This window comes from Meriones unguiculatus, chromosome X (genome assembly GCF_030254825.1).
Source record: "Meriones unguiculatus strain TT.TT164.6M chromosome X, Bangor_MerUng_6.1, whole genome shotgun sequence".
Taxonomy (NCBI): Eukaryota; Metazoa; Chordata; class Mammalia; order Rodentia; family Muridae; genus Meriones; species Meriones unguiculatus.
The window spans coordinates 90,042,717-90,056,490 of NC_083369.1; the positions used below are offsets into that span (position 1 = coordinate 90,042,717).

Consider the following 13,774-nt stretch of genomic DNA (forward strand, 5'->3'; position numbering starts at 1 on the left):
GGAATTATGAGGTTTATGCCATGCCCTAAATTCGCCCACCTAAGCCTGTAATGGTTAGCTACAGAAACAAAGTCCCCCTTCCTGTAACTGTCCTTCACTAGTTTTCCCCCCCTTTCCTATCCTCTGTATGGTCCTCTCCTGCGGCTGGTCTTCCCCATTGGCCAGCCAAACACAACCGACTGTAGCCGCCAATGGGAGCCGCCCTCCTGAACATTCAGAGGGTGGGTGCTCGTGGTGTGATGAGGGGAGGTTGGCGCCTGGTACGCGCCCCCCTACATCTGGCAAGTCTTTGACAGAAACAGTAACACCCCTACACACTCAAACCGGTGCCGGGTGTCTGCCTCCTTTCATTTGCATAGGGGCCCTCCACAAGCCACGGAGTATCCTGGTGTCCTGGCAGTGCCCCTTCCCAATTTCTTGGGGCCCAGAGAGCGCACCTGCTTACTCAGTAAGGCTGAACACCTAAGACTTGGGAGGCAGGGAACCACAGAGGCACAGCTATCAGCTGCTGTGAAGATGAAAGGGGTATCTCAGATACTCCACCCGCTAGTGCTGCACAGGACCAGAAGCTCTCCAATGATGCCTTAGGGTACAGCTCTCTTTGTCCTCCCCAGCTGTGCTTACTGCCCACTGACCTTGTGCCTTCTAAGTTAAGTGGGGGCGTGAAGCCTGAATCCCATCACAGAACTGGGGACAAAAAGGAAAGGCTATCCTGGGGTGGTGTGCGCCACTCTCCTCATCCCTTCCCTGTTTAGGCTTTCTCCCCCTTGTGTGTCCCTGGGGTCCAGAAGAGAAGGGTCTATGCAAAGGCGCGGCACAGCCTGAGCCTGGGGTCCTGGGGCTCACACACAGGCAGGAGACTGCTCAACTCTGGACCGTTCTCTATTTCTTCTCTCTCAAGCTTTTGTGTCTTTGCCTTGCAGCTGCAAGGAGGGTGCACTGGGGAAGAAGGAGGGGTGCCTGGGGTGAAAGCACCCCCTTCACAAGCGCGCGCACACGTTGCTAGCTCATGCACTCACAGGCGGACACATACTTCCATACTCGCACTCTCAAGCTTGCGCGTGCACACACACACGCGCGCTCACGCGCACACGCGCGCACGCACAAAGCTTTCTCGCTTTGAGCGCACTAACGTGGCCGCTTTCTTTGTGTGGAGCCCTCGAGTGGGGTTGGGACCCCGGTCCTGTCCCAGGGAGATGGCGCAGCCCATTCTGGGCCATGGGAGCCTGCAGCCCTCCTCAGCTGCTGGCTTGCCATCTCTGGAGCTCGACTCATCAATGGACCAGTACGTGCAGATTCGCATCTTCAAAATCATCGTGATTGGGGATTCCAACGTGGGCAAGACCTGCTTGACCTTCCGTTTCTGTGGGGGTACTTTCCCAGAGAAGACTGAGGCCACCATCGGTGTGGACTTCAGGGAGAAGACCGTGGAAATCGAGGGAGAGAAGATCAAGGTGATCCAGCTGGTCAGGTCCGGGAAGGGAGGGACCTGGGTGTGGGTTTCACCGGAGGAACCGCTCTAGTGATAATAAAAGTCTAGCTTTGGCTGTGTCGCCACCTGCCGAGCTCAAGACCCTGGGCACGTCCTCAACCCTTTTAGCTTCTTTCAGGAGCCCCATCCCCATCTAACCCAATTTTTTTCTGGCAAGCCAGAGTGGCTGCCCTATCACCCTTTGCCCCTGCCCGACAGCTTCCGCCTGGATAAGCAGGTTTGAAATTGTCCTCGACCCTAAGTGTGAGAGATACCTCCCGCCCCCGGAACACAGGAAAGCTTGAGATATTTCTGGTTCTAGTCTTGTGGGATGGATCTCAAAGCACTTTTGGACACATCTTGAGGTCCTTTTTTACTTATTGGGTGCCAGTAGGCTACAAAAAAAAAAAAAAAAAATCATCCTGGCAAAGCCCTGTGGCATTAGAAAGGTTGAGAATTCATGGAGCATGAACACTGCTTTATTTTAAATTATAGTTTACACTTAAGATTAAGATTAGAGCTGAGTTGGGATGGAGGTGGAGTGGAGGATGGTTATGTCACAAAGCCATGAGCCCCTTTAAAGATTGAGACATAGTCACTGCTGGCTGTTCATAATTACCACAACTTGTTCTTTAGGGGCAGTCCCTCCCAGAGGCTTGCTTCTTTACTTGCCTTGGGGAACCTAATGAACGAAGTGCCCATTACTCATTCTACTGGCATTGTCTTCAGAAGGCCTATTGGGAAAATGTAGAACAAACTATCTGAGAGCCAGGGGAAGTGCCTTGACTCCCTCCCTATAGTTTACTAAATAGGCCAAGTGCAAATATTTTTGTATGTTCATTTAGTGCAGTGAAAGTAGAAACTCCGGAAGACAGAACTATGTCCGTCTGTGGGGATGGGGTGGCAGGAATCAGGGCATGGCAAGGACAGCTTTGTGTGTCATAGAAAGCTTCTGAGAAGACACCAGGGATATGAAAGTCCAAGTACTCTAAGAGACTCATACATAGCAGGGCTTTGCTTGAGCCTGTAGTTGGACCCCAGGGAGGGCCAAAGGTAAAGGTAAACTTCTTGCTGGTCAAATAGCTAAGGTGGCCACATGTGTTGTCTTGTCTTCTAAGTGAAATGGAAAGGAGAACTGGGGGACTGGAGTGATTGATGAAACACCTCAAACTGTGTAAGATTTCTTGGTGATTAAAATTGATTGCATTTTAAAATGGCTTCAGAAAACAAACCAAGACACTGCACTTCAGGAAGATAATAATGAGCCTCTCTGCACTGGGGAGATAGTACATTCTTTTGATATTGTGGTCTTGTTCAGTTTCTTTCATTCCTGAGGGGAGGGGAATTGCTTCATGCCCTTTTAAAGTCAATGCGGGTCTCTGTCCTTATCTTTTTCAAGGACCTTCATGTTGAATGTTTACACAAGTCAGGACTTCTCCCTCTGTGGTGTCTAGTTTCTTGAATACATTGCTATAAGATATTGGAAAAATCTAAGACATGATTTTTTTTCTTGTAGAAAAAAAAGTAGAAATAAATAAATCAATGGTTGTATTTAGAGACACCTTCAACATCATTCATGTTTAATGTTATCATTTATTTAAAATCAAGTGTTACAGTGAGATAAAGATTTTCCTGGGGGTGGGGAAGGGTGTTAAATCCATCTGAAATTTGATTGCTGGGGAAAAAATGTGTGGGAATCTAGGAGGAAAGAGAGATTAAGGGCGAGAAAGGGAGGAGGAGAAATGAGGGGTGGGAGTCATCATTCAATGGCCTTGGGGAGGGTTTTAAACCATTTGCCCCTCCTGTCACCCCTGTATTTAACTAAATTGGGTCTCAGAGTCTCTGCCAAATATCCCAGACTTTCTTCCCAGAGGGCAGAGCCTGTGACAGTGTGACTCACTAGAAACAGAGATCAGCACAACACCACGTGCACATAAGTGCTTAATATGGGCTTTTGGAGGAAGATGATATTTTCAAGAGGACAAAGCTTTGTAACAGTCCAAGGAAGAACCTCTGAGGACAACTTCAACAAGAAACCTCAGTGGAGTGTGGAATCTGGGAGATGATGAACCTGCCCAAAGCTGGCCAGTGATAGACCAGAGTGTCCATGGGAAGATAGCAGAGCAAGGCAGCTGGCAGGAGATGAGGGAGGAAGTAAATTGTGCCCCATGCTTTGCTTGCAACAAACAAGTGCCAAAACCTGGTTTGAAGAAGACTGCCAAAGCTAGTCGCCTTTGGGGGAGAGAAAGGTACAGTGTGAAAGGCTGAGGTAGCTTAGGGTTCAGGCAGCAATTCAGATTCAGCAGTTCAGCAGTTCAGGCTGTCAGATTATAAAATAGAAGCCCTGGCAGGTGAGTGGTAGAGATTCCTCAACTGACTTTTCTTTTTTAAAATTTATTTTTATTTTATGTGCATGGGTGTTTGCAGGTATGCACATCTTTGTGGGGGTGTCTGATCTTGTAGTTACAGACAGTTGTGAGCTGCCATGTGGATGCTAGGAACTGAACCCAGGTCCTCTGGAACAGCAGCCAGTGCTCTTAATCTCTGCGCCATCTCTCCAGCACCTCAACTAGCTTTTCTCGGTTATAGAATAGTATATGACCTCCCCTAGGCTTGCTCCCTTGTGTCCCAGGGGTGTCACACATGACATCCTCTGCTGGGTGGTGCCTAATATTGCTTATTCAGAGATCTCTGTAATTCCAGCTCTAGTTGTATCTGATGCCTCTGGCCTCTGAAGATACATTCATATAGGTGCGCATATCTACATGATTAAAAGTAATAACAATCAATCTAAACTAAACAAAAATCCTGTTTATTGACTAAAGAAAGCCCAAGCTAGACATTTTATGTCTTTCTTGATACAGCAAACCCTAGGAATTAATATTGCAGATTATTTTTAATTTTTAAAACAATCTACTTTGTGTGTGTGTGTATATGCACGTGCACACATGTGGAGGTCAGAGGACAACTTCTGAGACTCATTCTCTCTTTCCACCCTCTGAGTGGAATCAAAGTCATGTCATTAGGCTGGGTGCCAAGTGCTGAACCACCTTGCCAGGGTACAATTAGAACTTTTAGCATTCCCCTTTTATAGATAAGTAGACTGAGTTCGAGACAGATAGCTTGTCCATGGGCACATGGATCTTTTGTGATTCTTAGGGTTTCAATTGAGATCCAGAGTCCATGTTCTTTACATTGAGCTCTACTTTAGAAGATAATATCTAGCCCCCTAGATTGGGAATGATAGACTAGCAAGCAGCCAGTCTTATCGTGTCAAGGTAAGGAACTCAAGGCTATGGCCCAAGGATCCAGGGGCCTTCAAATTGTCTCCTTCAGATTTGGGGGTGTAGTTCAGTGGTACAGTATGTGTTTAGCATATGTGAGGCCTTGGGTTATATCCTTAGTAACACTAAATCAAAAAGAATTTAAATAAGATATCTGTTTTGTTTATACTCAGAACAATAACAGAGCACTTGGAGCTTGCTTTTTATGCCTTGGCTACCTCACTTTGGACATGAAATTACAGATGTCCAGAGATAGAAAAGACCTTGAGGGGAGAGGACTCTAATCCAAAGTCATCATTTCAGAGGTAGGGAACTGGAGCTCAGAGAAAGAAAGGGACTTACCTAAGATCAAACAAGATCAAGCCAACAATGCAGGCCTACTAGTCCCTTTTCCAGTGCTCTTTCTGGGTTTCAAACTGCCAGGCTTTAGAAGAGTACATAAGTTCTAAGTTCATTTAACTCAAAAGGTTATCTGTGCTAGCAACATGGAGGGACACCTCACAGGAAAGCTAACAGGTTTTCTTGATCAATCTAGGAAAGATAGAGAGTCTTCTAACTCCCAAAGGAAGGGTGGAGCTTCTCTTATTAACCATTATGCATGTTTCACCTACAGGTTTAGCTTAACCATATTGTGTATGTCTTGGGTAAAAACACCAGAAACTAAATGAATAGGGTGGGGATGGGTAGGCATTGTTGAACTGTTCTTGGTAATATTTCAAGAAAGCAGACCGTCTGTCTAGTTTGGGTACTCCCACAGGCTGAGCAACCCCACAGTGGGTCAGCCATGTCTATAGGCAGGCATAGCCCAGACTGCAGGGTTCTTTCTCTCTGCTGATCACTGGGGAAAACACCTTCCTGTGTTATATTACTAAGTACAAGGAGGCTGAGCTCAGTGTTCCTTCCAAGCTGCCTGCTGTCAGAATGACATCATGTTCCCTGTGGGGGCTTACTGGTTAATTATCTATCACTGTGTGTGTGTGAGTGTGTGTGTGTGTGTGTGTGTGTGTGTGTCCCTTGTTGCCTTCCCCTCTTTTCCTCTCCCTCTTTCTCCTGCACCTTTTCTTTCCACTTTCCCTTTTCCCCTCTGTGCCTGTGTGTGTGTGTGTGTGTGTGTGTGTGTGTGTTTACCTGTCTGTCTGTTTTTGTATATGACCTATTTATTGCCATATGTATCAGATTTGTGTAAATGTGTATTTTAGATACATATAGAACAGTCCATCAAGTTGAGAAAAAAGATTTCTTTTAAAATTTCCCCATCATCCACTAGAGTATCCACCAAAGGTTGCCAATGCTTCTGCTATTGGATTCCAACAAAAGGACATCAATAGCCCATGTATAGAATGATGCCAGATATGTTCCCTAGAGGGAAAAATACCCAGGTCAGTTAAGAGTGTGTGTAGGAGATGGAGGGCTTGCTAAAACTCATTCAGGCAGAGCTAGCCCTCAGAAAACGGTAGAAAGGCCCAGTTTGTCTGTGGCAGCTCTCCACACTATGCTCCTCAACCTTCATCTATCCCACATTAATCTGGGCCAAGTCACTCATGGCAAGTTGAAGTGTCTTTCTCCCTGCCCCTCCCCACTGCATGTCCTTTCCCTGCTTCAGCTTCTAGAGCCAAGCTTCCCAGGATGAGAACAAGTAGAACCAAAACACAGTACTAAAAGCTGCTGTACTTTCTGAGACAATGATAACAACTAGTATTTGCAGAACACCTTACATTTTACAAAAGCTTCTCATGTACCATCTCATTGGATCATCCTAGCAACCACAGAGAAGCTCAAGTTCCCACAATAGAAAGAAGGAAAGTGAGCCTCACTTGAGGAATGTATTCATTTACTCAGGTACTAAGTAGAAGACAGAATGCTGTCTTTCCAGCGGCACTCAGTCACCTGTCCATGTAGATTCAGTGGTGGAGTCAGGCCTAAGAAGAAGAAAGAATGTACACAGTTGGGCCTTCTGTACTCATGGGCTACAACTAAATGAGAATATAATATTTAGGAAAAAAAGCAGGGATTGAGGGAATATTGAGTGCTTGCCCAGCAAGTATGAGGTCCTGAGTTCAATCCCAGTGCCACATAATCCTGACCCAGTAGGGCATGCTTGAAACTCTGGCATGCAGGAAATAGAAGAAGGAAAATAATTTCAAGGTCATCTTTGGCTACATAAGGAGTTCAAGGCTGGCCAACCTGAGCTATATGAGATCTTGTCTGTAAGACAAAACACACACACAGTCTCCCTCTATCTATCTATCTATCTATCTATCTATCTATCTATCTATCTATCTATCTATCTATTCATCTCTCTATCTATCTATCTGTCATCTATTATATATTAATACATTATATATTATGTGTGCGCATCTACCCTAAACATATACATTTTTCTTACTCTGTAAACAATACATTATACCAAGTATTTTTGATCTTTTGCATTGTATTAAATATTATAAGAGATAGTATAAAACACGTAGGAGCAGATATACAGAATAATATATAAACAGTAACAATGAATTTTTGTTTGTTTGTTTTATTTTGTTTTGTTTTTTATTTTTCAAGACAGGATTTCTGTGTAGCTGTGGACTCACTTTGTAGATCAGCCTAGCCTCAAAGTCACAGAAATCTGCCTGCATGTGCCTCCCTCCCCGAGTGCTAAGATTACAGGCATGAGGCACCATACCCGGCTCAGTACACTGTTTTATAAAGGGCATTTGAGCTCCTATGATGTAAGCATCTTGGGGGTTCAGGAATCTATATTAGGCAGTGTCATGTGTATCTAAGGAATACTACCAAAGCATAGTTGCTCTCACTGTCTTCATTTTCCAGATGGGGATGGAAAGAGGAGAGGAAGCATGCACTTTCACTCCCTAGCAAGGATGAAAGGATTGTGAGGATGTTGAGGACAGGAAAACTGAATCCCCTGACACAGAGAGCTCATTCCATGCATACAGTGAGTCTGACTGATATACTTCCCTTTCAGAGGCATTGAGGCCATACAAGTTAGTTTTTCCATCCTCCTGATGGGTGTAGCCTGCTTCCAGGTTTATGTCTCATCACAGGCAGGGGCCCGAAAACTTTGGCTGTGGTTTATATAGAATGGGTATGAGAAAAGTAACTACCCCTGAATGCCCAAGCTTTTACACGAAAGCTTCAAGGCTTTCTTTGTAGCTTCAGAAAGGCAGAGGAGGGCTCTAGCAGTGGGGTTCTCCCTACAGTTCTGCAACTTGGGTGGTCTACACAATTAGGAAGACAAGAAAAGCCAAACAGCCAACCTAACTCAGCCTCAAACAACTCACACATTCCCACCCGTGTTCCTGCAGATATTTTTAGAATCCTGAGCTCATGGTGTTAAAGCATCTGCCACGTGCCTGAGGGACGATAAGGATTCAGCTTCACACATAGGCAAGAGTTAAGACTACTGGAGAGTGGGGGTGGGAAGTGGAGATCAGAAACCAAGCAGAAATGATATTCCTGGACTAAGCCTGTTTTCTTCCCCCTGCCCTCCAGCCCTCTCCCCATTTGTCTCTCTTTCTGCCTGTTCAGAGCGAGAGGTAGAAGGAATAAAAATAGTTTTTTTTTTGTTTTTTTGTTTTTTGTTTTTTGTCTCTTCTTACAGAAACAAATCTTTGAGGATTTTTTGGTTTGTTGTGTAACCAAAGTTAGATGCTTTCTCTGAAATGGCTTTGGCAGATATCTGAGCTGCACAACTGCTGGTAGTTCTAGGGGCTCAGACCAGTACTGCTTTTGATCATTACCACCTAAATGACGTACAATCCAGTGTTGAAAAAGACAGTTTGGTCAGCAAGGGACCAGCAGCACTCATGGGCCAGAGAACGCACAAAGGCTTCATTCCTATCATTCATATGGTGGCTGATAACCATCTGTAACTCCAGCTCCACCATTCCTTTTTGAACTCTGCAGGCACTGCATGCACATGGTACACAGGCATACATGCAGGAAAAACACCCAGACACATAAAATACACACACACACATATATACATGCACATCATCTTTAAATATTTAAAAAATAAAGATTTGAACCAGACATGGTATCACATGCCTTTGATGCCAGAACTTGGGAGGCAGAAGTAGGTGGATCTCTGAGTTCAAGGTCAGCCTGGTTTATAGAGTAAGTTCCAGGACAGCCAAGGCTTCACAGAGAAACCCTGTCTCAAAAAAAGCCCTCTCCCCCCCACAAAAAAAATTTTTTTTTTTTGAGGATGGAGGTGGAAGCACAAGCTGAGTCTTCAAGAATGGGGTCAGGTAGAGGAGGCAACAGATCTACTGTGGAAGGGTGGACTAGTGGACCAAAGTTACAGAGAAAGATGTGGCCAAGTAGGTTGCATGTAGGTTGGAATATGTCAAATTAAGACTGAAATATTTCCTTTGATACTGCATACAGTAGAGGACTACCATAATTTCTTGAAGAGGAAGATACAAGCAGGGAGTTAGGTGGCTAGTACGACAGCAACATTCAGGGGGCAATGGAGTGGAGACATCTAGAAACCAAATGACTGATGTAATGCAAAATTAGGGAAACCAGGGTCCATGAAAATCAAAATGGACACTGAGGGTGGTGACAAATATCAGCAACCGAACACTTAGCATGCTGAGACAGAAGGACTGAAGCCTGGCCAGGCTATAAGCGAGCTTCTGTCAGCAAGAAGATGTAATTCCAAAAGCTTCTTGGAGAATGATGAAGGACAATGAAACCTGATGTTCAGAATGATGGTCTTTTAAGATCTTCATTCAGCAAAGAAATTTAAATTATATTCCAAAGATTATACTCAGGGACTGCTAATTCCAAAGACTATATATATATATAAATACTTCATTTGAAAAGATACAGTAGTCAAATTAGTGGCCATAACAAAAAATTTTTTCTTAACTGAAAATTTTACAGGGTCTTGAGAGCATTGTTCTGAGCATGAATGTGTTGTCTCAGACCCTGAATATATAATAGAAGATACAATTGGGCTTGAATATATGTTGACTCCCACAGTGTTCCCTTGGGGAATTATGTCTCTGCCTATGCTACTGATACCAGATTTTTCTCTTCATAAGTTGGCCTTTATCCCAAAAGCCAAGATGCAGAAAAAAAAATTAGAATGAATTAAATTATCTTTTACATAACAAAGAAGTGAATTTAAAAATAAATTGAAAAGCAGGCATGGTGGCTCAAGCATGTAATTCCAGCACCAGGGTGGCTGACACAGGAGGATCATGTTTTGTTGTTGTTTTTGGGAGAGTTTCTCTGTGTAGCCTTTGCTGTCCTGGACTCACTTTGTGGACCAAGCTGACCTCGAACTCACAGCAGTTTGTCTGCCTCTGCCTCCCAGAGTGCTGGAATTACAGGTGTTCGTCACCACACCCGGCAAGGATCATGAGTTTGAAGTCATCCTGGGCTATATAATGAGGTCTCATATAAATAAACAAATAAAGCTAAATGGTGAGAATTTTAACACTAATTTTGTTTTTATGATGGTAGTAAAGCAGGGTCTTATATAGACCTGGCTGGCCTCCAACTTGCTATGTAGCTTAAGGTAGCTGGACTCAGGTTTTCCTAATCTTGTAATGCAAAGTTAGATAAGGAAATACCTGCCTATAACCCAAGAGCTCAGGAAGGTGAGGTAAGAGAATCATTATTTTAAGGTTATCGTGGGCTATGTAGCAAGTTTGAGGCTAGCTTGATCTATATATATATATATATATATATATATATATATATATATATATATAAAGACCCTGTCTCAAAACAACAATAACAACAACAACAAAAACACTACAAAGTAACACATATTTTAAATCAGAAAATTTGGGAAGGGGGAAAAAAACAAAGAGAATAACTATTTCCTGTATTCCAAAAAGCCATTACCATTATGAGATATAAAATTCTAGACTCCTCTACAACTACGTTTATGTTTAATATTTTTAAAAATTGAGACTATATCATAGGAAACAGTATTTGATTAAAAACTGAGCACACCAGCCCTGAAATATTTTTATCTGTTCTCTCTCTTTCTTACATTTATTGCCTGGTTTTTTTTTTTTTCTTTCTTTCTTTCTTTTTTTTTTCCTAGACAGGGTTTCTCTGTGCAGGCTTGGCTGACTTAGATCCACTTTGTAGACCAAGCTGGCCTTAAACTCACAGAGATCCACCTGCCTCTTCCTCCCTGAGTGCTGGGATTGCAGGCGTGAGGCATGGTGCTAGGCTGTATCTCTCTGGTCTTTTAAGACAAGTGTGTGTGTGTGTGTGTGTGTGTGTGTGTGTGTGTGTGTGTGTGTATGTGTGTATGCGTGCGCGCACGCGCTCTATTCCTCTGATAGTGGATACTTTTCTTTCCTTCAGGAAAAATAACATTGTGATCAAGATATTTTCACAGAATTTAAGAGCAATGTCTTTTGTATAGCTTCCTAGAAGTAGGATTAAAGGTTTTAAGAGTTGTGAATATTGCTTGCCTGGCGTGATAGCAAACACCACTGCCTCCAAGTGCTAGGATTAAAATTGTTTGCTATCACGCCAGGCAATTAAAAAGAAAAAAAAAAACTTAGAAAACTCTAAAACTCTGAGTTTTGATAGGTCCATTCTGCTAATCTGTCAAGAACCTCTTGGGTTTTTTTCTTTTTTTTAATTAAATTTTTATTTTTTATATTAGTTACAGATTATTAACTTTGTATCTCAGCTGTAACCCCATCTCTCATTCCCTCCCAATCCCACCCTCCTTCCCTCATCTCCTCCCTGCCCCTCTCTAAGTCCACTGATAGGGGAGGTCCTCCTCCCCTTCCATCTGACCCTAGCTTATCAGGTCTCTTCAGGACTGGCTGTTTTGTCCTCCTCTGTGGCCTAGCAAGGCTGCTCTCCAGTCAGGGAGAGGTGATCAAAGAGCCAGGCCACTAAAATTATGTCAAACATAGTGCCTGTTCCCCTTACTAGGGCCCTCACTTGGATATTGAGCTGCCATAGGCTATATCTGAGCAGGGGTTCTAGGTTATATCCATGCATGGTCCTTGGTTGGAGAAACAGTCTCAGAAAAGACCCCTGGGTCCAGATATATTTGGTCCTTGTAGGGCTCCTGTCCTCTCCAGGTCATCCTAACTCTCCCTTCTTTCATATGATTCCCTGCACTCTCCCCAAGGTTTAGTTATGAGTCTCAGCATCTGCTTTGATACACTGCTAGGTAGAGTCTTTCAGAGGCCCTCTGTGGTAGGGTCCTGTCCTGTTACTCGTTTTCTCCTGCTTCCAACGTCCATCCCATTTGTCTTTCTGAGTGAGGATTGATCATCTTACCCTGGGTCCTCCTTCTTGTTTATCTTCTTTAGGTGTACAGATTTGTCTTGTTTTAACATGACTTGTAACTTCATTTTCTAATACTTCAAGACTATGTTTTTGTTTTGTTCTGTAAGACAGGGTTTCTCTGTGTAACAGCCTTGGCTGTCCTGCAACTCACTCTGTAGACCAGGCTGGCCTTGAACTCAAAGAGATCTCCCTGCCTCTGCTTCCCAGGTGCTAGGATTAAAGGCATGTGCCACCACTGTCCAGCTAAGACTATGCTTTTTCTCATCTGCTCTTGTTTCCTTTTCCGACTTTACATATGGTTTTTGTTGTTGTTGTTGTTGTTGTTGTTGTTGTTATTGTTGTTGCAGGTTCAGGTGTGGGACACAGCAGGACAAGAACGCTTCCGTAAAAGCATGGTCGAGCATTACTACCGCAATGTGCATGCCGTGGTCTTCGTCTACGATGTCACCAAGATGACCTCCTTCACCAACTTAAAAATGTGGATCCAAGAATGCAATGGGCATGCTGTGTCACCACTCGTCCCAAAGGTGCTTGTGGGTAACAAGTGTGACTTGAGGGAACAAATCCAGGTACCCTCAAACTTAGCCCTGAAATTTGCTGATGCCCACAACATGCTCTTGTTTGAGACATCAGCCAAGGACCCCAAAGAAAGCCAGAACGTGGAGTCAATTTTCATGTGCCTGGCTTGCCGACTGAAAGCCCAGAAATCCCTGTTGTATCGTGATGCTGAGAGGCAGCAAGGCAAGGTGCAGAAACTGGAGTTCCCACAGGAGGCCAACAGTAAAGCTTCCTGTCCTTGTTGAAACCAAATGATGTAAATAATTAGCACTGGAGTTTGTTTGTTTTTTTTCCTTTCCTTTTTTTCTGTGCCTGCATAATGCTGACACCTGCTTGTTTCCATACAAACTGATATCAAAATAAAATTTGTATAGATTATCGCATGGCTTTATGCTTTGTTTTCTTCCAGCAAGACTTTTTTGTTGGTTTGGAATGCTGAGGCTAAAAGCGGGGGCCTTGCATCTGATAATAAAGAGCTCTATCACCCAGCTACATTTCCAGCCACAAGAGGCTTTTTTGACAGTCATAAGTTTTTCAAGACAGGGATTCTCTGTGTAGCCTTGGTTGTCCTGCAACTCTGTAGACCAGGCTGGTTTTGAACTCAGAAACCTACTCACCTCTGCCTTTGTTGGGATTAAAGGTGTGCACCACCACTATCTGGTCTGTGAAGTCTTGAAAGGAGATACAGATTTAGCATTTCCTGCATTCCTGAGGTGTGTGCGTTTGATGTCTTTTTGCCTCTGTTCTAAAGTGTAAAAATAGGGTGTCTCACATTTCCAGTTCTTTCACAAAAATTCCACTCTTCACCCATTTCATCATGAGAAGCTGTTGTTTATTCCCTATTTCTCTAACAAATACATATTATGCAAAGAATGCCATGGAATCTGTTACAGGAAGACACATCCTCTATCTTCAAAGGCCCGATGACCCAGTTACAGAATAATGCAATTACTTAGAAATAAGAATTCAACAACAGGGGCTGGAGAGATGACTCAGTGACTAAGAGTATTCGCTGTTCTTGCAGAGGACCAGGTTCAATTCCCAGCATCCACATCATGGCTCACAACTGTCTGTAACTCTGGCTTTGGGGGATTCAGCATACTATATTGACCTCCTCAGGCACGTGATGTGAATACAAACATTCAGGCAAAACACTTACATACATAAA

At 43.7% G+C, this 13,774-nt stretch overlaps 1 protein-coding gene across 1 annotated transcript; it reads left to right on the forward strand.

Moving 5' to 3' along the window:
- The first annotated feature begins 373 nt into the window (after window positions 1-373).
- On the forward strand, window positions 374-12,991 carry Rab33a (RAB33A, member RAS oncogene family). The gene is made up of 2 exons (XM_021626519.2): window positions 374-1,454; window positions 12,396-12,991. Exons 1-2 carry the CDS (start codon window positions 1,197-1,199, stop codon window positions 12,849-12,851), a joined length of 714 nt encoding a protein of 237 aa, XP_021482194.1. The 5' UTR covers window positions 374-1,196; the 3' UTR covers window positions 12,852-12,991.
- The last annotated feature ends 783 nt before the right edge of the window (window positions 12,992-13,774 follow it).